At 45.2% G+C, this 27,277-nt stretch overlaps 1 protein-coding gene across 1 annotated transcript in view; it reads right to left on the bottom strand.

The window, feature by feature from the left end:
• Positions 1-1,347: 1,347 nt before the first annotated feature.
• The window catches only part of Gmds (GDP-mannose 4,6-dehydratase), a 533,421-nt gene continuing 507,491 nt past the window's right edge, over positions 1,348-27,277 (bottom strand). The window contains exons 10-11 of the mRNA XM_048348513.1: positions 2,034-2,102; positions 1,348-1,776 (exon numbers count right to left, since the gene is read on the bottom strand). Of these exons, the coding sequence (XP_048204470.1) occupies positions 1,714-1,776; positions 2,034-2,102 (132 nt within the window). The 3' untranslated portion in view covers positions 1,348-1,713. The remainder of the gene's footprint in view (positions 1,777-2,033; positions 2,103-27,277) is intronic.

The raw sequence follows: 27,277 nt of genomic DNA on the forward strand, positions 1-27,277 counted from the left end.
GAGGAGAGGGAATGCCTGTCTGGCAGGGTCAAAGCTACGGGTCTTATGATTGTGATATTTCTTCATACCTGTGTGACAGTGTGACCGTGGAGTTTCTAGTTGTTGGAAGTGAATGTGACTGTGTGAGACGGCGTGTTTGTGAGTGTATTTTCATTTGTGAGTAGATGTGTGTTTGAGTCTGTGTGTGATGTGCCTGTATGTGACAGTGTGTGAGTCTGCTACCAACTGGCCCTGTCCTAGAGACCAGCCTCCCATGGAGCATCTGCTTCTAATTGGAAGCATCCCACTTGGGAGCTGAAGAAGGTAGGCTCATGCTGGGGTGGCTTTGAGAGCTGGGTGGGCCAGTTCAGGCTATTCCAGTTCTGCTTCATGCAGACAGAGGCCACCCTGGCCAGCAGACTCTCACAGGATGTAGACAACAACCCCAAAGCCCTCTCTCTCTCTGCCAGCCCCCGGAGCCCCAGTCCTCCCCCAGATCATAAACCTGCCTGTGAAGATGTTCAAAAATAGTTCACCCACACTCACATTTGCATGTGCAAACGCTGGAATTCCATTTGCTGTAAAGTTTTATTTTTCTTGGAAGGGGACTGACGGGGAGAAGGACCCAGATCTAATTTGTTCTAGGGCAAAACTTGGTACCTCAAGCAGGGAGTACACCTGTACACAGATCTTTGACTGCGGTCTGTGAGTGTTCAGAGTATTTATGCATCTCGCTTTCTATAGCTGTATTGTGTACTGCTCAGTGGACCTGGGGTTGTGCCCAGGCCCCCTAAATGATACACTCAGTGAGGACCCGGCCTGTGATCTGAGGCTAAGTCTTAAACCCCTTTATTGTAATTTCCAATTCATGTGGGTGTAGTTCAGAATTTAGCACAATTTGTAGCATATATTAGACACTGGATATAAACTGGTTCAATAAATAAATTAAAATTAGGTTTAAAAAGTAACCTAGTACTGATGAAGAGGTTGGAAATGTGAATTGTGTGATTCTTGCCTATAAGGCAAGTCATGGACTGCAAGACCCCATTATCCCCAGGATTGGCTGTGGCATAGAGGTTTCAACAGTATTTACTTACCTTTAAGTTTATTCTTCTAAAATAATTTCTCCTCAGCAATTTCTCCAGTTGCCTTCTAACATAGTGGAGTCCAATGGATCTCACTATAGAGACAAGGGGGGTCATGCTGTCAATTCTGCAGCTTATTATTCCCTGGAAGGGAGGGCTCAGCTGAGTCCCAGGGTCTTCCCAGCAGGGGCTTTTTCAAAGGCCCTGAGACCTGGATTCTGGCACTTTGGTTTGGGGCCCCAAACGTTGTCTTTATAACATGAAGAAAACAGCGAGTCCGTTAATGCTAGCTCACAGAAAGATGCTTTTTTAATAAAAGAGAAAGACAATTTGAAGGCCCCCAAATTAAAGTTGTCTAGTTGTTACATAATTTCAAGTAAAGTGATTATGTGATTAAAACATCTTGATTTCACGAAACCTTGTGGAGGAGGCTTCGTCAAAAGCGACTGGAACGCTGGAGTGTCATGTCCCGGCTGCTGCAAACCACGGGGCCCTCTTGCGCACCAGCCCGCAGGGGCGACGCCGTGGAGGTCAGGGTCGCAGGGGAGTGGCAGGCTCCCGAGGCCGGCCCCGGGTCCTCGCCTCTCAGTCGGCGCCCGGGGATTCCCTGCGGGCCACGGACCTGGGGGCCCAGCGGCGGCCAGCCGCGCTAGGCGTTGGGGTTGTTCCTCATGAGCTCCACGTCGGCTTGCACCATCTCTCTCACCAGCTCCTACGACCCGAGACAGCGGTGGGCGGTGAGGGAGGAGCTCCGGCCCCTCCCCGAGCCACCCTGGCCCCGGGTGGTGGCTCTCCCGGGGCCTCCGGCCACACCCCGCCCTCCGTGCCCGTGGCCTCGGGCGCACGGGGCTCACCTGGAGCACCGGCTCCCCAGCCGGCCAGGCCGCCCCGCCCCGTCCCCTCCCGCGCGGCCTCCCGGCCAGCCCGCAGCAACGCCGCCGCGCGGGGCCCTGCGGCCGGGACACTTACGTCAAAGGCGACGCGGGGCTTCCAGTTGAGCTTCTGTTTCGCCTTGCTGCAGTCTCCCTGCAGAAAGTCCTGCGGGAAGAGGGAGGAGGGAGGGCGGTGAGGCGGGCTGCGGCACACGCCGTCCCGCAGCGACGCGCTCCGGTCCCCGCTTCTCCGTCCAAGCCAGGCACCGCCGGGCGCGGTGCACCATGCCCGGATCTCCACTCAGAATGCATCGCACGAGCCCGGGAACCCTGCGTACCGAGCCCGCCCCGCTCAGCCCCGCGTCCCCGCCACTCGTAACAGCTTAAGCAGTGCATGGACGCGGCTGGGAGAACCGTGTCGAATTACAGCGCTTCTCCGGCCAGAGCCGGGAGTAAACCTTCCTGCCCGCGCCCCGGGAGATGACGGGCACGCCCCGCACCGGCTTTCCACGCGCTGCTCCCCCAAGCCACCGGCCACGCGGGGGCGGGATGAGAGCGACGCGGCGCGCCGTCCCGGTGACGGGCCGGACTCCCGGTGGCGGACCGGGCTCTCCGTGGCGGGCAGCCGCGCGCCTCGGGAGGGCAGCAGGGGCCGGTGGGATCCCAGCCCGCAGCCCCGCACTGCTCTGCCCGGGCGGCGGCTCGGCTCCAGCTCTTCTGGCCGCAGCCGGGGCAGTTCGCGCTGTCCGAGGCACACCCACAGCTCGTAAAGCGAAACTGCAGCTTTCCACGGCAATGTAAACATTCCTTCCACCCGGGGCACCCACCCGCTCCCAGTCCCTAGGAGATCTGGTCTCTCGCCACTTGCTCCTTTTCTCCACCCACTAGGAAGCCGCAAGCAGCAGTTGGAAGTCCCTGCTCTTCGGAGGCCCTGCAGCTTCTGACTCTTCTCACGCGGAGGGCAGAGGTAACTTTTATGCGATCCTCCATCTGGGACTTCAGGTGCTTGGTCCTTGAGTTTATCAACATGGGCAATTAGGGCCTTGTCAAAAGGCAAAAAGGACATGGATGACTCCGATCTGCCTTCTCAGCCCTGCTCTTGCAGGGAGCGGAAACCCAAGCCCACCAGGGATTCACCCACAGTGCTAGAGAAACAAGGGGAGTTCAATTCTATCCATTCAAGAAGCGTCCTTGACTATAAGAAAATGGGTAGAGCGGAAATGAATTCTGCCTTTGCTCACTAATTTAATTTTTTCCACTATGGTATTTCAACGTGCATATAATGTTTTCCTCAGAATAACCCTCTCCATTGCTTTCTTTTCCTTTCTTTATTACAGGCCGCTGAAGTCTGAATTAGATGGAGGCTGTGATGATAATTGCAAGATGACTTGCAACAGGGAAGAAAGTTGGGAAGGGAGAAAGGGAAAGAAGAAAGGAGAAAAAGGAAAAAAGACTGAGCTACATTTAGAATGAGATAAACACTTGGGTTTTTGCACACTCATAAGTATTGATTAAATGGTGAATAAGAGAATCTTCAAAACAAACCAGAGGATGTGAAGGCAATACAAAAAGGGATACTCTATTAAGATGCCATTTTAGCCACTCATATTAAAAAACAACCTAAACTAGTTATATCAAGTGAAAGTGACATAACCAACTTGCTACTGAAGGCCTGTCCTGCTCACTTGCTCCAGATTCCTCTGAACTTGACAGGCAAGGGCACTCTGTTCTAGAATTCTCATGGGAAGGTCGGGCGCCTGCATACTTGGTGCTCACTGTGGAGCTCAGCCTCCCCAGCAGAGGCTGTCCAGACCTTCTTCTGCATATCTGTCTTTCTGCCTGAAACCTTGCTCCAGCAGAGGATATTACAGGACTCTCATTCTTAATCATCCATCATTGCTTTTTAGTCTTGAATAAATCAAACTCCCCTAAGCTTTGCATTTCACAATACACCCAAGTACCCATTTCCTCCCCAGGGTGTTAACCAGAGTCAAGCAAGTTCTTTCTGCTGGCCTAAAAGTCCATATACAGATTTCTCAGGAAAGGTAGGATACAAAAATTAGCAATTTAACACAGTACTACATGGAGCTGCCAATGTAAGAGAAAAAAACAAACCCAAGCACTTTATTTCTTTTTCCTTTTCCTAAATAAATGTGTACATACTTTTACAATGCTTCTCTTCACTGTAAGAGTCACACAAAGATATTCATTCTTTTTTCCCCAGAGGAAGCTGTGCAATGTGGACTCATGAAGCAACTGGGTCCTCCCCTCCCCTCTCTCAATCCTATGGCAGCTACATGGCTGGGAGAAACATGGTTATTGTTTAATCACATAACACTGGCTGTAAATCAACTAGCACTACATAGGATGCAATTCATGGCTGTGAACTTATAGTTAGCAAAACCCTAAAACCCAGTTTGGCTTCAAATGATCTCAGTAGGCTTGGGAAAGGGAGCTTTGTATTGTAATTATGTTTCCTGTATTTTTCTACAAGTAGCTCATAATATAAAAACAACCAGGGAACTACAATTAAGGAAAAAGAAAAATGGTTTTCAAAAGCTTAGAAACAGACATTGCTACCATACGCTGTAAAAGTATTTCATTGAAACTAGAGATGGGCCCAGTTAAACTTCCCAATTTAGTTTTGAGCCCAGCTCTTACACTGTAGTCTGGCTGCTTCCTTTAACCTCTGCCAAAGCTCTGTCTCCCTGAAATTTAATTAGACCAAGAGACCTTGGGAAGGAAGAGGAAGAGGTCCCATCAGAACAAAACAGCATTCCACGGCAGCTGCTGTGGAGTGGACATCTGCACCAATCAACATGCTGCTGCCGACCAACTTTCTTTTTGCCTGTCCTGGGGATGGAACCCCAGGCCTTGCTCAGGTGGGGACCTGCTTTTCCATAGAGCTACATACACTCCACTGTTCTACCCTCCCCTTTATCAACTTGAAAGGACAAATTCAGCTTGTTAGGTACTTAAGTGTTCCTGAAGACATTTCTTCTTTTTTACCATGGTATCATCTATAGCAAAGATCTAGTTAATAGTTTATATGCCCAGGTTGAAGGCTCAGGTTGTGTGCTAGTAGGAGGAAGTCAGGAATTGCTGTGCTGGTGCCAGGTGCAGTGGTTTATGCCTGTAACCCAAGCTATTCAGGATGCTGAGATCTGAGGGTCCCAGTTTGAAACCAGCCTGGGCAGAAAAGACCATTCGACTCATGTCTTTATCACCAAAAAGCTGGCAGTAGAGGTGTGGCTCAAATGATAGCGTGTCTGCCTTGAGTGGGGAAAAAAAGCCAAGCAAATGTGTGAGGCCCTGAGTTCAAGCTTCAGTACTAGCACAGTTAAAAAAACCCTAATAATAATAATATTAATAATAATGAAGAATTGACCAAGGGCAAGGGGAGTAGAAGGCTCTTCTTATATTAAATCTTAATACTTCTACAAATCCCTTCTACCAGGCATGGCTTGCCCCTAAAAATAGGCCAGAAAGATGAGTTAATTCATCTTGCACTTCTTCTTGAACAGTTCATTTTCTTCTTTATTTATAGGCTTAAAGGCATCATATAACAACAGAGGCAAAGCTGAATTAAAGGAGGATTTTATGTACAGTTTCTAGAAAGGACCTTGTACACTGGGTGGTCTGGAAATATTTTTTGGGGGAAAAGGAGACAATAAAGCTCTGAGGAAAAATTTAAAGCATTTCTATGTGAATATGACATTTCCTGAACTCTGGCTTCTGATGTCTTCACTGTTTTCATTACTATTCCTTAGGTGAACTATATAGTTTCAATATGTAATTTATTATTGTCAAATTCAATTAGGGTTAACTGAGCATTTTACAGCAACAAAACAGCATGAGAAAAGGGAGAAATGGCTCAGTGCAGACAGGCCTTGCTTTTCCTCAGCTTCCCTGACTGCTGCTTACTCCTCTGTCCCCAGCAGTGGTTCTCAAGCTCCGGCCTCAGGGCATCAACCTGAAGGGCTAGGTACCCTGCACACAGCAGCCTGGCAGAAGGGCATGTTTTCCTGCAGCAAGTTTTCAGGCTTTCCTGGCTCATGTTCCTGTTGTAGCGAACTGATAAAGCGCCAGACCAAATCCTGGAAAAGTCATTAAGCCAGTTAAGTATTTAACGGAAAACCCAGAAAAGGAGCGCCCACACCATGCCATTATCTTCTTCTCTTACTATAGATGCTCGGCTCATCAAACCTCTTGGCTCCTTTTTTTTTTTTCTTTAAATCTCTGTCAGGATAACAGCACACCTTTAAATTACACTAGTTACTTGTCTTTCCTTTCTCCAATCTTATTTGGATTTAACACATTAAATCCCTTCCAAGCCTACCTGGTCCTTACAACCATGGCAGGGAATGTTACTAAGTAGATTGTGTTACACAGGATTACTCCAAGTGTTCACTCTCATTTCTTTCTTTCCTTTTTTCTTTTGGCCAGTCCTGGGCCTTGAACTCAGGGCCTGAGCACTGTCCCTTGCTTCTTTTTGATCAAGGCTAGCATTCTGCCACTTGAGCCACAGTGACACTTCTGGCCATTTTCTATATATGTGGTGCTGAGGAATCAAATCCAGGGTTTCATGTATACAAGGCAAGCACTCTTGCCACTAGGTCATATTCCCAGCCCTTCACTCTCATTTCCTTCTCTCCCTTTTCCACTGAATTTTCATTGTGAAAATTTGAATATTTTAGTTTGAATTATGTGTTGGACACATTTCCTCAACAGGTCTATGGGTAAGGTTTGCAAAGAACATCTGTTGAGGCAGATAGACACTAAGAATGTGAGATTTCTTGGCAGGATGTCCTTAAATCTAATGTACATAGTGAAAGAAATTGACTTTCAAGTGCTATAAATAGGAAGACAGTGTTTAGACAGGGGATGTTACTAAGGAAAACCAAGCCTGATGGAAACCTTGGTTAAGCATCTTCAGGAATTTAAGACATGGAGCTGTGAGTGGCACACACAAAAAAATTCATTTTTTCTCCTATTTTTCTTAGAAAAGTAAATTTAAAGAACAGCTCAGCTTCCAGGGGAATAAAAGAATGTCAATGAATTATATGTCCTTGATCTCACTTTATGCTAATGTAGAGTGAGTTAGGAGAGCTCTACTCCTGTGGTAATGCTTCTCTTGGGAAACACAGAACTGCTAAAAACAAAACAACAGAACCTCAGGAAAAGCTTTGAAGTTGCACTGTGTATAATCCTAGTCAAGATTCAAGAGGCCTAGAGCAAGACTGAGGAAAAAGCCAAAAAAATGAAGTCTGAGAGTTATCCCAGGAAGTTTGCAGTAAGTTCTGTCTTCCTGGTGCAGTTTCAGCCCTTACATGCTCACAAATTTTCCCTCAGCTTAATCCTTCCCAGGGAGGGAAGAAATGCAACCGTGGCAGGCATGAAGAATGGTATGAACACTTCCCCTCTCTCTTCCCCTTACTGCTGTAGATCAGCACAAATTGAAGTTGAAGCCATGCCTCTCCTTTAATGACAAGGGGTGATAAGAGACAAGAAGAAAACAGCAGGCCGTCTAGTCTGCTCAGGAAGTAGGGCTAGGGGGACTGTCCATCAGTAGGGGCTGACAGAGTGCCTCAGAGCTCTAACAATGCTCAGCCAGCCTGGGGGAAATTGAGTCAGTTAGTACTGCTCCAACCAGGGCAGCACAGTGGAGATAAAGTACAGGGGAGCAGGCCCTGCACTGAGGCTGTTCAGGGAAGTTCCCACACAAGGACTCGGGACTAAAACCACTGCCAGGACTTTTCACCTCATCTTGTCCCCTCCACTGGTGGCCTCACAAGTGAACCCATTAGTCATGAGTTAGACATGCTGTCTGTCTTCCTGGATGGTGCCTTGGGGGTCTTTAGGATACCGTGACCCCTTTGCTGACCCCGGTTTTCTGAGGGGATTACTTATTCTCAGTTGGTTGAATTTGTCATTTGGGCTCAGCAGCTATTAAGAGCCACTAAACAAAGGGAAAGAAACATATCCATTACATGTATGTTCCAGACACTAATAAGAGTTAAACTCATGTGGTACAGAGCTTTCTTGGAAAGTGAAAGAGGACATTGTTTTACCTGCCAATACAGCATAGGTGTTAAAAAAAAAACAACCCAACACTCTCCTTCATAAAAGGAGAGTGTAATTAATGGCACTTATAGTGCAGCCCAGATATATACACATTTTTACTTATATTTAAAAATGTGGTTAGAATGAAAATAGAAATGCAGTTTAGGCAACAACAACAAAAAAAGGATCTCATTAACTACATAAATAATGTAATTGTGGCTGGCCCTCCCAATCCAGGGGCTTTGCACCCACAGAGAAACAACTGTGGATCAAAAATATTGGGAAAAACTGCTTCTGCGCTGAACACATACAGATTTTCCTTCTTGTCATTTCCCAAACTATTGCTTAAGTTGGCAGGGAATAAGAAAATGAAGTAGGTAGGTGCCTAGTATAATAGCTAATTACATACCATTTACATTATTTTAGGTATTTTAAGTCACCTATGGATGTTACAACAAATACAGGAATGTGTTTAAGTTCCACACAAATACCATAGCATTTTACATAAGGGCTTAAGCATCTGTGGATCATGGCATTGGGATTAAGGGTCCTGAAAACAGTTCTCTGAAGATATTTAGGGTGATTGTATTTGGGGGAATAAGGCTTTAAGGTTATTAATTTCATTTTACAGTTTTATAATGTATACTATAAAAAGTCCTTTCAGGACACCGGCAGAAGTCCACTCTACTCTATGGCATAGAATACATGCACCCCGCTCTGTGGCATGGGATACATGCACCCCACTCTGTGGCATGGAATACATGCATCCTACTCTTTGGGCCAAGTTGCATCTTCTTCTCTGGACAGCAGCCTGGAGGTCTCCCTCCTTGCTCACTCACCCCTGACCACTGGCTTCCCAGCCTGATTGAGGAAGAGGATGGTTACTACCCCAGGAACACTCTGTCTGCCCTGTTACAGCTCAGTGGGACTTGGGCCTGCCCATTAGCCAGGTACAACTCTAAGACGGCTGAGCATAGAAAAGTATTTCTCAGAAGCTATGTCTGGTATCTTTTGGAGAGCTGCCTACCAGTAGGTGCTTATAGGTTCCTTTAAAGATGGTAAGTAGTCAAGTGCTGGTGGCTCATTCCTATAATCCTAGCTATTCAGGAGGCTGAGATCTGAGGATCACAGTTTGAAGCCAGCCTGGGAAGGAAAGCCCATGAAACACTTATTTCCAACTAACTACCAAAAAAAGCCAAAAATGGAGTTGTGGCTCAAGTGGTAGAGCTCTGTCCTTGAGAACAAAACCTCAGGACAGTCCCAGGCCCTGAGTTCAAGCCCCAAAACCAGCATACACACACACACACACACACACACACACACACACACACACACACACACACACACACACACTAAAACCGTAAAGTGTATGAAACTGTGAGGAGGTCATGCTGCCTGATCTATTTCTGTAATTACAATGATGAAATGAAACTTTTAGGATCCCTGATATGTATGGTAGCATCAGTCAGGAGAAAGCTGCTTAGACTGCTGTGATTGGAGTCCCTTGGTCCTGACTCATTCTGAGCATCTAATGGGGTGGTGGCTGACTCACCCTTGTAATGTAGGGGCCACTTAATGACAGAGAGATATGCCTGTCAGTGACTGACCTCAGCATTCCACGCTTCAAAGTCAGCACCATCTTCCTTGGAAATTACTGGTTACTGTTAATAACTGGATCTAGGGTGTGAAGATTTGCCCATGCTAATAGGGGGTGGCACAAACCCTGAGGAAAGGAGATTAAGCATCTTTAAGTGGACTGATTAGGGACTGTTGTGACATAATTGGCAAGTGGCGTTTTGGACACAAGACACAAGCAGCTTTTCTTTTGCCACTTAGCACTTTCTGTCCTCAAAGCACTTTACAGACTTCAGCTAATTAAACCTGAAGACAATCACACTCAAGATGCAACTCAGGAGATCTCTGATCTGTTTCAGGTGCCTCTTTCCTAGAGATGAAAGTTTGTACAAAGTATCTTGGAGCTAAGAGCCAAGTTCTGTCATCCGGCTTATCTTTAGCCTGCGCATTCCCACCCGAGAAGGCTGGCTTCTCCACAGGGCCTCCCCAATTGCACAAGACAAAAGTAATTTTCCTTAAGCTTATTTCCTTTTCTTTTGTTAGGAAATCTACCCTATCTTTGAGAAAATTTCTCCTCCACCCATTTTGAACATTAGTACCAAAAAGCATTGCAAATAATACAGATTCCCCTACACTACAGATGAGTTATTTTTGTTTGGGGGCTTTTCTCAACTAATAGAGTCTATCAAAGGTTTGCAATTCAAGAAATCTCTCTTCAACAATCCAGACATCCTGCCTTCTCTGCCTCTCTCTTCCTTTCTCCAAACCAAACAGAAGCAAAACAATGGGGTCATTCAAATGTGCACCTGCGTGTTCCCACATTCATTCCTCCAGAAACTTCTAGCGACACTCCAGAACTAAGCAGGTAATGACCATGTCCAAATCTTTCCTTTATCACTGCTTTTTCATGAGGTTTTCAGAGGAAAAATGAAGATAACTGCTCTGACATTTGCTAGTTTCTTAAGAGGCACAGAGAAAAGAGAAACACGAAGGCTTTCCATGATTTTGTTTCCTGTTCAGCAGGCTTCCTATAGTTACGGCTTGCAGAGAGCTTTGACTGGCAGTAAGGATCTAGGCTATACATTACCAGACATTATTCCTTTCATATCTTCAGGAGAGAAACACAGCCTTGGTCCTGAGTGTCTCTGTGGAGATATTTAAGCTCAAAACCTTGATTAATGCCACAAAGCCATCTAGTGGCAGGGGTTTGGACTAGAAGATAGGATTTTTAAAAATTTTGAATCCAGCAGTCACAGTGCTCAAAGGACAAAAGCCTTTTTTAAAATGTGTGGTCACTGCATTTTTGGTCCTTCCTTCCTTTTTTTTTTTCTTCTTCTTTTTTGGTGCTTAGGGAAAGACTTGTGCTTGCTAGGTAGGCACTCTAACCACTTGAGCTATGCCACCAGCACATAAGCAGTATGAGTTATGCTATTTTAATGTGAGAAACTAAAATGTATCTAGATAACACCATGCTAAAACCCTGATTCTGGTACTGTGTGGCGTGGTAACACCCTGATTCTGGTACTGTGTGGCGTGGTAACACCCTGATTCTGGTACTGTGTGGCGTGGTGTGCGCACGGTTCTGGAGTGACAGCCTCCTCCTCTGCAGCAATGGAGATGACATAGAGGCTGCAGGGAAGGGGCTGACTAGGATGATGCAGGAAGCTGACTTGGGGAGACAGAATGTTCTTCCTGTGCAGAGGACTGTGAGTTGCAGGATTGTACACATTAGTCAGAACCAACCAGTGCATTTCATTGTTTGTAAATTATATCTCAATAGAAAATATTCTTAGGTACCACTAATCCCATAGAGACTGCACCAGAGAGACCTGAATTCATATCATGGCTCAGATATAGCTGTTTCTCAACATCTCTAGGTCTTAGCGTTTAAGTCTAGAAAATGGGGGAAACACTCCTTTTTGTAAGATTATGAGAATTCAGACTATACATGAAAAGTTGGGGGTACCACTTCTCTTCAAGTGACACGGGTTCAAACCTAAGGCCTTGCTCATACATGCTAGGCAAGTACTGTACCACTGAGCTGCATTTCTAATTCATCCTATAGAGGTTTGCTGTTAAGGTAGCTATTATTCCTTTTATTATTAAGAAACTAAAACAAAACCCTTACTATTAATTTCTTTTTTTTTTTTTTTTTTTTTTTTGCCAGTCCTGGGCCTTGGACTCAGGGCCTGAGCACTGTCCCTGGCTTCTTCTCGCTCAAGGCTAGCACTCTGCCGCTTGAGCCACAGCGCCGCTTCTGGCCGTTTTCTGTATATGTGGTGCTGGGGAATCGAACCTAGGGCCTCGTGTATCCGAGGCAGGCACTCTTGCCACTAGGCCATATCCCCAGCCCTATTATTAATTTCTTAAAGTAACATCATGATAAAAATGTAAACTTTTAAAATGGTTTGTCTCATCAGAGCTATTCTTTGGTACTACTATTTATGGTACCCCAACATATGTATTTATGTACTTTTGCTTTGCTGGGGAGGGAACCCAAGGTCTTACATCTGCTAAATAAGTGCTCTACCAATGCACTATACTGCAACTCTCCACTTCCATTTGCAGATAGTATTTTTTTTTTTGTCAGTGTTGGGCTTGAACTCAGGGACTAGGGGTTGTCCCTGAGCCTCTTTGTGCTGAAGGCCAGAACTCTGCCACTTGAGCCACAGTGTCACTTCTGGCTTTTGAGTAGTTAATTGGAGATAAGAGTCTCATGGGGACTTTTTTTGCCTAGGCTGACTTTGAACTGTGATCCTCATATCTCAGCCTCCTGAGTAGCTAGGATTACAGGTGTGAGCCACGAGTGCCTGGCTAATTTTTTTAAATGGTTGTAAACATTGTAAAGGATTCTGTTATTCTGCTTTTCTTCAACTATTACATAACTTTTGCAATTTGTTTGTTGCCAATACTGCCTGCTTCAGCCTTTGGAGGTTCAAGGCCTTAGCTGTCATTGGTAGAGATGGCAAAGTTGTGCACAGAGAAGAGTGAAAGTTCAGTTAACAGAGCATGAGGAGTAAGACTGTGGAGGAAGGAACTTGAGGGACAATAGGAAGGCAGAATTGGCTTGGGGTGGGGGAGGCATTCAGCAGAGGTGACATTTGGTTAGAGTTCTGAAGGATGAGAAGGCTGCACATGACGTTCTTGGTGAGAGGGTCTCTCTGAGGATACCATGGTGGAAAGCCTTTGAAGCAGCTGCACTCCAGCTCTGAGTATAGATCAGACCACAATGGGCAGATACATGGAGGTGAGAGGAGCCCATGCTGAGGTTGGAGAAGGGCCAAATGGCAGATAGTATGTCCTGGCTGATCCCTTTCATGTGGCCTAGGCAGAAGCCTTGTTGTCACAAAACTTTATTCTTTGAAAAATACTTAATTATCCCCTAGAACATCTACAGTCTGGGGCCACAGTTGAGAAGCTGGCTGACTTGGCTGGATGCAGTTTGACTTTCTGGGGCCAATGTAATTGAAAGCACAGAACTGACCTGCAGCTATACGTGAGTATGAGGTATTTTGTCTCAGTTCTCCTCTATTTCATGACCCTAAAACTCTTTGATGTTGGGCCACAGAGTCTATTAACACCTGGCTATATCTGCAGGGTTCAGGTCTGGACTACAGTGGAGACACAGGATAATGTCCACCTAAGTGTTCTGAGACCAGGGATCCAGTAGTCCTTGGCCACCAGGTGGGATGTGTTATGACAGGAATGCCATTGACCATTCTGGCCAAAGGAAGCTTCTGAAGGCTACTGGATGCTGCCCCACCCTTGTCCCCTCATGGCCACCGAGGAGCCTTCTCCTTTTTCCTCACCAGTTTCCAAGAGAAGAGTAAGTAGTATTGGAACTTGAGGTTTTACCACACTAAGTGTATGTGGATGCACATCTGTGTGTGTGTGTGTGTGTGAGGAGAGAGAGGAAGAGAGAAAGAGAGAGAGAGAGAGAGAGAGAGAGAGAGAGAGAGAGAGAGAGAGAGAGAGATTTTGTAACAGTCCACTTACCTACACAGAAAGAGTATGCTTTAACTATCCTGCAACCAACAGCACAGGGTATGGACTTTGTTCAGTCCTTACCGGGTATAGGCCCTGGAGGCAAACACTGATTGAGGTTTGGTCTTTTCTTCTTCTTCTTCCTCCTCCTCCTCCTCCTCCTCCTCCTCCTCCTCCTCCTCCTCCTCCTCCTCCTCCTCCTCCTCCTCCTTCTTTTTTGTAGTAGTATGAGGACTTTAATTTAGGGCCTCACATTAGTCTGATGGAAGCTTTCAGAGATGGTTGTGGATGATCAGATGGGCTAAAGTCAACCAAAGTCAAGAGAAAAGGTTGTGGTATGTGTACTAGGGGTGTGGTGGGGGAAATGCGGCCATGGAAAACTGTGGGTAAAACAAACCTGAGGGAGAGTAGAGGACTCAGGAACAGCTGGCTGTGGATATGAGAGAAAGAGGATTTACAGAAACCTAAGAGCCTGGCTTGAATAACAATTCCCACCCCTACCCTCCTTTCAAATGCATTGTCTGAACTTGTCAGGCTATAAGGTATTTTACTATCACTTCACTGATGTTACATATTGTTTCAGGGTAACTTCTTAATTTCAACACAACACAGAGACTCCCAGATGGCACTAGTAGCTCATCCCTGTAATCCTCCCTACTCAGGAGGTTGAGATCTGAAGATCTTGGTTTGAGGCCAGCCCCAGTAGATGAATCCAAGAGATTCTTATTTTCATTTAATTCCAAAAAATGTAGATGTGGCTTAAGTGATTGAGCATCAGCCTTGAGCAGAAAAATCCAAGCAAGAGCTTGAGGCCTTCAGTTCAAGCCCTAATACTGGCAAAACCAAACAATAAAAGAAACCAGGGACTCTTTCAGAAGATGATTTTTGTAAAATCATCAACCATCTCTCCTCTCACTCCATGGAACACACATTCTCCTTGTCAATTTAGATTTGATGCCAACATCCCTTAGCTGGGGAATCTTGCTTGATGCCAAGAAAGCAGCTCTGATTCCATCCATCCTGGCTGTGTCCTAGAGAATGGTGGTCTTCTTTCATGACTGCAGCTGGCCTCAAAACAAGGAAGGGGTTAAGTCAAGCTGAGCTCTACCAACATGTTCCACTTTTATCCTCTACTTGCTGCAGGAGGAAGTCCAAGAGGTGGCCTTTCACATGACATCATAAAAGCCTGATTTATCACCAGCCACCAACATCTAGAAAATCATAACATCCTTTCAGGAAAATGCAGTGGAAAATAATCAGGCTGGCTTTGATGAAAGCTTCGGTGGGGACTCCAAGTGTGACACCCTGCACAGTCACCCTTGGCAGGTGCTTTGTTTGGCCTCAGCACTGGCCTTGCTGACAAGGCCCAGTGTCTGAGCTATGTGGTAGTCAGGATAGAGTGTGGCTTCCTGTCTGTAGACAAAAGGAATTGGGATCCCACTTTGCCACTTGACCAAAGCAGCAGGTCAGTGTATGTGACATACTTTGGAAACCACAGCTCCATCCAGATGTGAGAAGTTGCTGACTGTAGGATTAGAAAAGTGGTGCCTCTTATATAACCTACTATCATCCCCAAAGAGTCACTCCACAATTCCTCCTGTGATCTCTGCTGTGAACTAGGCCTATCTTTATCAATTTGATTTTTTATTTTGTTTGCTGGTGCTGGCAGTGATCCCAGAGTCTCTCATATGCTAGCCAAGCACGGTACCAGCCCTAGGCTTTCTATTAGACCATTTCCAACACAGCATTTCCGGAGCATGGTGTAACTTACTGCAGCATCAGACTAATAACAAAGAGAGTTGAGAGACTGAGAGATGACTGAGCACACATAACTCCCCAGTGCTTGTCTTACTTAAGGAGTTCATAAAACTACAAAGCAGGAACTCCCCCTGCCCCCGCCCCAGTACTAGGTTTTAAACCCAAGACTTCTGCTTTCTAGACAGGTGCTCTATGCTTGAGCTACTCCAGCCTTTTTTGCTTCAGTTATTTTTGAGGGACAGTCTCAATTTTTGTCCAGGCTGGCCTGGGCTGTGATCCTCCTATCACAGCTGGGATGGCAGGTATACACCACTGTGCCCATCTTTTCTGTTGGGGTTGGGGTCTTGTGACTTTTCTGGTAGGGCTGACTTGGAACCATGATCTTTCCAATCTCAGCCTCTCATGAATCTGGGACGACAGGCATATATCACATGCCTAGCTACTGACTGAAATGGAGTCTCAAGAACTTTTTGTCAGGTCTGGCCTCCTGCACAGCTGGAATAATAAGCATGAAACATTAAGACTGGCAGAAGCCTCTTCTTAATGTAAATGATGTGATTTACAAATAAACCTGGGAGGGACCATAAGGGCAGTAGAGACACTAGCCTGGCTCTAGAAATTTGGCCACATCATCTCTGCAGAAAGTTGTTGGAAGAGAAAATTGGGCCTCTCTTTACAGAGCAATGTCGGCTCTGAAGGTCTTGATATTCTTGAGTTTTGGGAAACAAAGATGTAAAGATTTAGCCAGGGCTAAAAGAGGGTTGACTTGGGTTTTCAAGATGGCAGAAATGAACAAGTAGGCCCAGTTATTTCCAATTCATTTTCTAGCATGTGTGTTACACAAACACTGTCCATAGCAGCAAGGACTCTAGGGACCAGATATGGTCCCAGGGAGGGATGAATGCCATGTGGCTGCAAGGTCAGACTCGGGCAGATACCATCAGCCTAGTGGAGGGGCCATCCACTACCACACATGCCATATGCCACCCCATCACTTACTTCTTGCAAGATGGATTTCTTAACTAGCTCATCAGGTAGCAGGCCTTATCTACCCAGAGTTCAACATGGAAAATTGGAATAGTCCTTCACTGTATTCCAGTGCTGCTTCTTGCCTATCACTAGTTATTGTCCCAGTGTCCAAACAACATAGCTCCACTTCTCCAAATGGAGTCAGTCTGCCTGGCTCTCAGCACTGAGTTGCAGTCAAAGTAGGTGGCCAGGGGAATCAGTGACTTAGCACAGTCCGTTGGCACAGGGTGGTGGCATGATCCTGGCCTGACCTTGTATCTCAGTCGGGTCAGGCCTTTGCAGGCCTCGTCTTGAGCCTCGATAGTTGGGCATGTGCTTTCTGGCCAGCTCTACACAGACAATTCCACAGTAGGCTTGGCTTTGGAACTGAGGGCTGAACAAGGCCCCGAGGGAAGCAATGCTTGCACCTCTTCCATGAAAGCCTGCTGGACATTCTGGGATCTCCTAGCTACCACAAGTCAAGTTTTCTCAGTGCTGATCCTGTCTCTTGGTGCTTTACTGCCTTGCACAAAGCACTGAAACACTAGTAAATAAATAAAGGTGAAAGCAGGGCGACAACTTCCCCACTGGTACAAATCATTATCAAGTGGCCTGACCCAACAGAGACTGAAGCTGAGGCAGGAGCGTTTACTCAGGGGCAGTGGGAAAGGAAGCCTACCCTCCCTGCTCAGAAAGGATTTTTTTGTGACTTAGGAATAGGAGAATGAGGGACTCTGTAGAGCTATCAACAGCAATATGTATTTATTACACCTCTCCTTTGTGCTATGTACGGAACACAGTCCACAATAATGCTGTCTAACCTGAGTAACAACAGTGAATCCTTCATGCTAGGTAAGGAAAACAAGTCTCCGGTAGGTTAAGAAACTTGCTCACTGCCACTCCATGATGAAGCTTGAACTCAAATCAGATTTGTTTGAAAAGAGCAGGTTACTAGCTTGCCACTTCTCACTGCCTCTCTCAGTGTTCTTCTCTGTTAAATGAGTGAACAGTTGAGATAAAGACAAAAATAGGACCAGGTAAAAAAGCTCTTAAAGCACTTGAAGAGCTTTTCTTTTTCTTCCAGCTAGAGAAGAATAATTTTATTTTCTTTTTGCCAGTCCTGGGGCTTGACCTCTGGGCCTGAGCACTGTTCCTGAGCTTCTTTTTGCTCAAGGCTAGCACTCTACCACTTAAGCCAAAGCACCACATCTGGCTGTGTGTGTGTGTGTGTGTGTGTGTGTGTGTGTGTGTGTGTGTGAAGTTTATTGTGAGATAAAAGTCTCTCAGACTTTTCCTGCCTGGGCTGGCTTTGAATGGAGATCCTCAGATCTCAGCCTCCTGAGTAGCTAGGATTACAGGCATGAACATCCAGTGTGTGATGAGATGAAAAGTTTTATACTAAGAATCTTGGTGGAGCAGGCTGCCAGTGGCCCATGCCTGTAATCCTAGCTACTCAGGAGGCTGAAGATCCTGGCTCAAAGCCAGCTTGGGCAGGAAAGTATATGAGATTCTTATCTCCACCTAATCACCAAAAACAAAAACAAAAACGAAAAACACAAAAAACCTCCAGAAGTGGATCTGTGACTTAAGTGGTAGAGAGCTAGCCTTCAGCACAAAGGTTCAAGGATAGAGCCTAAGCTCTAAGTTCAAGCCCAGGCCTGGCACCAAAAAAAAAATCTTGGTAGATGTATCAAAGTAAAACATTTTTAAAATTTGTTTAGTACAATTAATGTAACTTTCTCAAAGTCAACTATTGGTTCCTCAAATCCCATTAGGAATGATCATGACTTTGGTCTTGTTTTATGAATAAACTGACTAGGGAGTCATTCTTCTGTGGAAGAATTCTTTTCTTTCCACGAGCCCCTGGTGCTACAAGGCTATAACATACACAGTGTCCTTCCCCCAGAAGAACTGGGCTCCTTGAAGATTCTTCAAGTGGTTATTGATTTCTTGAAGCAGTAAGGAACTACCTGGCATGGGAACTCTGGAGTTTAGGAAACTTCTAAAAGGTTTCTGCTTAGAGTCTTTTTGCCACCACTGTAGCTACTCCTAAGAGAAATACTACAAGTTCTTGATGGTGTGGAGGGAGCTCTGCATTGTCAGGGCCTGCATACCTGGACATGAATAGTATATCTCTTGTTGACCTTATCTAAAGCCATCTATTTCTTCAGTTTAGCTTGTGAGGGTTCACAGAGAAAGGATACTGCAAATGCTCGCTGCCATAGTGATAGTATTAACTGTAATAACAGTTATGACAAAAAGATCTTCCAGTCCATTTTCTCATTGAATGTTAATATTCATTCCTTTATGTACTCAACAGCCACGAACAACTGGCCCCCAAAGCTCAAGGCCAATCAGATAGACTAACAAATAGATGGTCATAGTTGACACGTGCCATGAACAGGGTGATGGAAAATAGTGTGCTAGTCTTGGAATGACTAGAGTACAGGAACAAAGCTGAGACTTTTAGAGGGACATGAAGAGGAGGGCGAATGAACATCATGGCGGGCCATTATGATATCATGTTCAGCAGGCCAGTGAAGCACTTGCAGAAATAATGGGATGAATGGTCCAATGAGATGAGGAGACTCATGTAAGTTTTCTCATTTCCAAGAGGGCCTGAAGGAACAAGCAGGAGGCAAAAAAGACAAAGAGCAAGAGTATGGCAGTCTAGATACAGGATTAGGAGTGTGAAGGCACAAAGAAGGGTCAGAGTCCTCCAGGAATTTCAGGAGGAACTGGGGATATGGCCTCTTGCTGGGCATGGACCCCCAGGAAGTACTATCTCAGAAGGAATGCTGGTAGAAGATCTTAAGATGACACTTATTTTCTGGGTGACCTGAACCTCACTAGGCCTTAGTTTCATCATTTATAAACCTGTTCCTTCATATGTACCAATGATAAAAGGGAGAGATAATACAAGTGGCTGATGTAAGCAGGTACTCCATAAAGAGCAGCTCCTATCAGTGTCTATACCTTTAGGAGTCTCTCAGGGTCAAAGAAATCACACTAGATCCCCTTGAACTGATACTCAAGTCCTATACATTCATTCTGTGGGTTGATGCCGATACTTCTCTATGAAAGTCCTTCAGTTCCAGCAATCTGCAGATCACTCCCCAGATCCTGGTTCTTTTTTTTGTGGGCCAATTTGGAGGCTTGAACTCAGGGTGTGGATGCTGTCCCTTCACTTTTTTCCACTGAGGGCTATCACTTTACCATTTGAACCAGTTGGTAGTTAACTGGAATTAAGGGACTCATAGACTTTACCATTCTTAGTCTCAGCCCTAAGTAGCTAGTATTACATGGGTAAGCCACCAATGCCTGGCTCTTTAGAAGATCTTTCAATTTATTTATTTAAATAGTACTGATGTAAAAACACATGTGACTCGGGTCAAAGTGACTTTGGTTGAAATTCTAGATCCGCCATTCACTGGTATGTCAGTTCCTTGTTGTATTACCACCTACAGCAGCATACTAGGTGGGATGAGGTGATATGCCATATGCTTGCCACACAGGAAGGCCTCACACTCACTCGCTCTCCTCCCTGCATGCCCTCCCCATGCAGAAGGCATAGGTCAGGTAGGGCTGTATCTCTAGGTGACTGGGTAGACAACACATTTCTGACAAACTTTAGGGTAAGCTGTCTTAGGATGCAGCCTCAAAGGACTTCAAATACATTTTGGCATCCCTATAGCACTGTGTCAGGGCTGCTGACCCAGTAGTCCACATGACAAACAAGGGCCTTATGTCCCAGCATGGAAGTTCTGGCACTTCAGAAACTGGGTAATGGGGGTTAGGAACAATGCCAAGGTAATGTGTAGGCAGAGTCCTGGTTGGCAGCCGTGGGACACCAGCAGACAAACACTCCACGGGCTGGGCCTGGAGGGGGTGACAGCCAGAAACCTTGAACTTCATGGTCATCTCCAAAGCTGGGGCTGGAGGAAGCTGTTATAGGTGGTGGTGACTCCAGGGCACAGAAGTGATTTATAGCTTCACCCCAAAAGATCTGTGGGTAGATTTCTCTCTCTGAGGGTTGATCAAACTCTCTCTGCCTAAAGGTGATCTTGGAGATACCCTGGGAGAATGCCAGTGGTTGAATGGGATGAATCTGAAGACGTCTTGGGGCAACACCTTACATTAAGAGCTCTGAAGGCTTAAGGGCTTACTTGGTCCTCACTTATTTCTGTGTACTTCAGAACAAGCCAGAAGCTGATATTTCTGTGTTCCTTAGGGACAATGTATGTCACTGTCACCATGACAGCAAAGAAAAATGGAGGGAAATACGCTCTGCCAATTGATCGAATCTAGAAAGTGCCATGGGAGGCACACCCCAGGTCAAGAAAGGAGCAAGTCTTTCAGGAAAAAAGATTTATTTTCTGTCACAGAGGGAAATAGAAAATATATCTGGGAAGGTTGGGGTGCTGGGAAGCCCAGCAAAGGCCTGACCCCAGCTGTGGCAGAACCTGAAGGGCCACTTTGATCCTCATCAGCTGACTCAACTCTCAGCCCTGGGCAAGGGTGGGGCACCCAGGCAGATGAGCAACTACCAGTGAGCATCCTTTCTTGGCAGCCCATTGCTTACAGCTCAGTTCTCTTGGGGTGATTTTTCTCTATCTGGCCTCTATACTTGCTTTCTGAAGGATTCAGTTAATTGCGAGATGCTTACATAACAATCAGCCTTCTGTTGGATGATATTCCGTGTATGTCTTAAGGGCTCTTGCATCTCTCTGGCCTACTTCATGAAACCGGGAGGAGGAAGAAAAGCTTTCCACTAAATAGCACACTGTGTGTGTGTGTGTGTGTGCGCGCGCACACGTGTGTGTGTGTGTGTGTGCGCGCACACGTGTGCGTGTGCCATATCTGGTGCCTGAACTCAAGGCCTTAGCTTTTTTTGCTGAAAGCTGTTGCTCTATCACTTGAGCCACAGCTCCATTTCTGTCTTTTTGGTGGTTAATTAGAGATTGAGTCTGATGAATTTTTCTACCATGGCTGGCTTTGAATCACAATCCTGCATAGCAGCACACTTATTCCCACACTGGAAACACATTAGGAAGTCCTCAAATTCTCCCAATTCTGACTTTCTCTGCTTCTTGTGGATCTCCCTCATCCTTTCTTGTGGGTTCCTAGCTCCCTAAGAGTGCCCTGCACAGGCTCCATTCCCACTGTGTCTTTTCTTGGCTTGGCAGTCATGTTCTTCAGATACCGGTAGATAGGAATAACCTTCATTGTCTTTAAAGATATCTCAGAATCGTATACTGGAAACAGTGTATACTGGTATTGGAACTAGGAAATTCAAAGGGAATACCAAAATTGAAAGACATAGGGTAAAAAAAGACAAACAACTACAAAAGCAATACTTGCAAAACTGTTTGGTGTAAGTGAACTGAACACCTGGGAGGGGAAGGGTAAGGGGGAGGAGGGAGGGGGGTATGAGGGACAAGGTAACAAACAGTACAAGAAATGTATCCAATGCCTAACGTATGAAAGTGTAACCTCTCTGTACATCAGTTTGATAATACAAATTTGAAAAAAAAAAAGATATCTCAGAATCATTAGTTCTTTAAGCCTTTCTGGTCTGTCTGAAAATTTTGGTCTTGTTAGAGAGAAAACATTCTTTTTTTCAAAATTCCTTTAAGATCTTCCTTTCCTCCATGGTGAAGGTCAAACTGGTCTTTGTTTTTACAGATGGCCTCATGGTGACTGTGATCCTAAATTATAAATGGAATATTTCAGGGAGGTCTGACAGCTTCTGGCCTGGGGACACATAATACAAGGATAATATAGAAAGAGCTCACACTTGCTGAATGAATGGGTTAAGATTTGTTCCTGCTAACAAGTATCTGTTGGGCATCTTCTGTGTGCAGGTCCTGTGAATTGCATAAGAAGAACTGGCATAGGTGAACAAGAGACCTAGATCCCAAGCTCTTAGAGCAACAAGGTGATGGACAAATAAAACAGGTGCTTATAAAAAAAACCAAAAAAGAGAAACCCGTGTGTTTATTCATGGTTACAAGTGAACAGAGATTGAAGCAATACTTTGATTTTATCAAATGTGCCTAGTGTCTTGGCAATGTACAGGTGGTCAGTTGTGTGGTTCCATACAGCAGGCAGAGGAATGTGGACCTGGAGATTTGTCTCTGGCACTGGCATAGGAAGTTGGTGGTCCCTGGGGAGGAGGCTCAGGTCTCTGTTGCTAACAACTGGGCCTGAAGTAGAGCTGCTAGACTTTACTCCTTACATGGAAACTTCTTCATAGAGCTTTTCCTTATATTCCTCTTTGTTTCCTTATAAGTGAAAAGGTTTTCTGATTTTATACCATCTACTGATCTACTCATACAGATCACTTTTCTTCCTCTACTTTTTTACTTTTGGTGCTAGTACTGGTGCTTGAAATCAGAGTCTGCATGCTGTCCTTTAGCTTCTTTTCATAAGGCTTCTTTTCATAAGACTCTATCACTTGAGCCATAACTCTCATTTGGCTTTGTGATGGTTAACTGGAGAGAAGAATCTCACAGACTTTCCTACCTGATCTGGCTTTGAACCTCAATTCTCCGATCTCCACCTTCTGAGAAGCTAGGATTACAGGTGTAGGCCACGGACCCCTACCATCCACATTTTTAAAAAGTATACAGCATCATCCTTAATCTTGTCACTTGATTACTTTCCTCTTTCGAAGACAGCTGCTCACATACCTCTGCGGCTCTCCAATATGGGTCCAGCTACACCAGTGGTATCTGCTGATGAGGCCAGTGCCTGAGTGAGCCAGTCCTTTTACTTTGATATGTAGTCGCTTTTCTCACCATGGTCTCAGATAAATTAGCAGTGGTTCTTACTGCATTTTGTGTAGTCTGAACAGTGGAGTTAGGGTGTGTCCTAAGCCAGTCTCAATGACTCAGAAAGACATCAGACTGGCAAGGGCAGGGGAAATATCTAACTTAGTTTTGTAGTCCTGGAACCTAGTCTATTTTAGGTCTATGCAAGTATTATAGGAAACATGGCTCCTCTTTAGAACAAAACTCAACTGTCTAGGTACAGATGGGTCCTCCCCAGAGTCCAGCTCCTCAGAGTTCTCTTGCTTTAGTTATTCCCATATTCAGGTGCTCCCACATGCTCATTTCTTCATTGGTCCCCTTGGATTCCATAAGACAAGAAAGGCCTTCATATTTCTATTAAATTCTGAGAACAAAGGAAAACTCACTGACATCGAGCACTCTGGGATGGAGCTCTGCCTACACCTCGGCCATCCACAGGAACCAGCTGTCCTCAGGCTCTATTTGTGACACTGGGCAGACATTACACTGTTTATTCACCCATTGTGGCAAAGGGCTGGGTGCCACTTCAGTCAGATGATTTTCCCAGGGACCTGCGCAGGAAGCCCCTCATACCTGGAAAGACCACTGACCTGTTCTGAGGAGCCAGGTAGTTCTGCTTTGGTGGCTACTATTGTGCTGTCAGTGTTCCTCAGCTGAGTTGGCAGCTTGCCACTCTGAAACTCTTGATTACACTGACCGTGCTTTGCAAAACCCCAAACCTCATTGCCTTTCTCCCATTCTCCTAAAAAGGTCTCACACACTTCACACAGAGGAACAGCAATGAATTCCTGCTGGCCTTTCTCATCTGCCTTTCTCATTATCTGCACTTTTGCTTCACTTCCCAGGCCCTCTATTCAAATTCTGTCTATTTCAGGCAATGAAGCTCAGCTCAGTCAGTGGATGTCTCTGAGCATCTCCGTAGTAGACCAGCCCGGCCCCTCTTCCCCTTCCCCCTCCTCAGGCCCTTGCTGTACCCCTGCACAGTTTGTCTGATGATCACAGAGTCAGGAGCTATGTGCCTCTCTATGACAGTTTCCATGGGGTCTGCAACTGCATATCTTGGTTCTGCACAGACTTGGCCACCATGTTTCTACAACTGCACCAGGGTTATCATCTCCTGCATTAGTATTTCATTGTAGATGATGTAGAAGAGGAAGGTGAGGCCCAGGGGGGTCTCAGTGCATGAGTGGGGAAGAGTGGGTGACATTCCAGGTCTGCTTACTCCCTAACCTGCTTTCTTACTTCTGTGTTCCTTTCTCAATGTGAATGACAGCTCCCAAGGGCAGAGCTGGGTAGTGGCAGATTTCAGTGCCACTGGAGTCCACAGACAGCCCTACCTGGAAGAAGTTTCTGTATACAACTCTGCTTCTCTCTTGTGTAGACTCTTGTCAATGAACACACTGCCATGTCTTTGGACACCCTAGCATGTAAACTCTTGTGTATCTCTATCCTCTCCTGTTAACTGGAATAAGTGTGTTTAAAACTGATAACAATATGTTTTCTTCCAAGCAAATATGCCAGCTTTATTCCTCTCCCCCTACCCCCTTCCCCGGCTTAAAATACTGCTCAACATCAGCTCCTTCTTTTGCTCATACCCTTTACTCCCAATCTTCCCCGGAATCTTCTGCACTCAGGCCTTCCTTTCTTCTCTCCTCCCCAGCCCTCAGTTGTCAGGTACTTGTACAACGACACCATGTTCTCCTGACAGACTTCCCTCACTGGAGGGAGCAAACTAACCTGGGGACCATGACCAACTCCCGCAGCTCATCTATAGAATGCCTCAGAAATGTTAATTATTTGCCAAGTAAAATTTAAACTCTCATCTTGTCTTTATACCTTGGAAAACTTGGTCCCAACCTCCTTTTCCAGGGTTAGAAATAATATGGAATAAGGTGGGTAACCAGGAATTGACACTCTGAGGGTTCTCCCCATTTCTACACACTTAGACTCACTGAAGCAATACCAATTAAACATCTGCCACATATCAGATGTTTCACCCCACCTCTTGTTTTTGGTGGTACTGGGATTTGAACTTAGGCTTGTTAAGCAAGAACTCAATCAATTCAGCCACATCTCCAGCTCATGATACTCTTTGAAAACAGAAATTAACATCTAACTCCTACTTGGTTCTTTCTTGGCAAGGATTTGTATGAGAAGAAAGTTGGTAGAGTGATGTGCCGAATGGGCATTGTCAGTTACCTGAACACTAAAAATGGCCACAGTGCAGTTTCTAGAGAGGAAGAAGGAGAGGACTCAACAATACACTTCAACTTTGCCACTTTCCAGCTAAAGAAACGAAGGCCTATGAAAGCTATCACTTGCCTGTGGTCAGAGAGCAGCCACTTAGGAAGTTACACTTAGAAGGGAAGGAAGAGATTTCCTGTCCAGGAGACTTGCTGGAGCGTTCCATTTTGTTGTTTTTAGGGCTCTCTGGCAGATGGATTTGGAAAACCCTTTGTCACCAGGCACTGGTTACCCATACAAAGGAACAAGACATGTGAAAACTATTTTCCTAAGGAATTGCTGGGGGAATATGATATCTAGAAGACATCTCTAAAACACAGTAAAAATATCTTTATTGGAGGAGGATGCAATAAACTCTTCTTCAAGAATAAAGATGAGCTAGTTTGGAAAGAACCTGGGGTAATTGGCTTTGTGTCTAAGGATGAGTTGGAATGCAGCAAAAGGAAAAAAAAATGTCCTTTGGCCTTCACACGAAGACATGGTAATTAGGGCAGGAACACTTGGATCTGTTGTGTTTGTACCTTGTGTGGCTGCTTTCATGTTACAAGGTACAGGAAGGGGCCATCTCAGGTCCTCTAGGAATCCAAAAAAATTAAAATGTGTTTTCAGTGTGTTTAAAGGAAGCTAAATGCACACGTTTAGAGACATTTTCTATGCTGTCAATGTAAGTATAGTGCGTTAAATTTAGAATTAAGAAATGATCCAGATATTGGCTGGGCTGATGGCTCACACTCAATCCAAGCTACTCAGGAGGCTGAAATCTGGAGACTATGGTTCAGTCAGTCCAGGCAGAAAAAGTCCGTCAGATTCTTATCTCCAATCAACCTGCAAAAAGCCACAAGTACAGCTGTGGCTCCAGCAGTAGAGTGCCAGCCTTGAGTGAAAATGCTAATAAGAACAGCACCAGGGCCTGATGTGGCCTGTTAAAAAGATATCCCCTAATGACAACGCATGCGAGAGCGACCGGACAAAACTATCTCTAAGGATCCTTTCACTAATCCTCTTTCATTTTATTTACAAGCATACAGGAAAAAACCTCTTGACTCTTAAGTGCTTTAAAAACCATGACAGTTCTGTTAGCCAAAAGAGGAGATGAACAGATGGATGAATCTGAGTAACAGCAGCAACTCTGTCCTGGCCCTCAGGAAAGGCAAGGACGGATCTTCCTGCTATTGACAGCAAGTGGGTTTCAAGACACTTTCATGGAAGGAAAACTAGGTATGGTAACTTAGGTAATTTTGTCCTCTAGGTAGTGTATCTATCACTCTTTGGGAGTTCTAGATCATCTTGATTGGATACACATCAACTCACATCTCACATACACATCATTAACTTCTCCTAACAGATGGGAAACTCAGTCATAGAGCTGTAGAAAGAGATGGTGGTAATGACTGCAAAACAACGTGAATGGGAACTATATACTTAAAGGATAGTAAAGTAAATGTTGTGTCACACAGATTTTTATTACAATTAGTACGGAATATAGTGCTGGTTACATCAACTCATAAAGTGGATTAAAAATAAAACAAAACAAAACCAACAGCTAGGTATGGTGGCTCAAGATTACAATCCCAGCTACTCAGGAGGCTGAGATCTGAGGATCACAGTTAGAACCCAACCCAGATAGGAAAGTCCATGACACTCTTATCTCCAATGAACTATCAAAAAAGCCAGAAAAGGAACTGTGGCTCAAGTGGTAGAGTGTTGGCTTTGAGCAAAAAAGCTCAGGGACAGTGTTCAGGCCCATAATTCAAGCCTTATGACTAACACCAAAATAAAACAAAAACAACAACACACCCCTCCCCATGCCCCTGAGGTATAGGGATGAATATATGGATTATCATGTTCTTTTTTTAAATTTCCAAGTCTACTCATTGTACTTACATGCATACAATCC

This window comes from Perognathus longimembris, chromosome 6 (assembly GCF_023159225.1).
Source record: "Perognathus longimembris pacificus isolate PPM17 chromosome 6, ASM2315922v1, whole genome shotgun sequence".
NCBI lineage: Eukaryota > Metazoa > Chordata > Mammalia > Rodentia > Heteromyidae > Perognathus > Perognathus longimembris.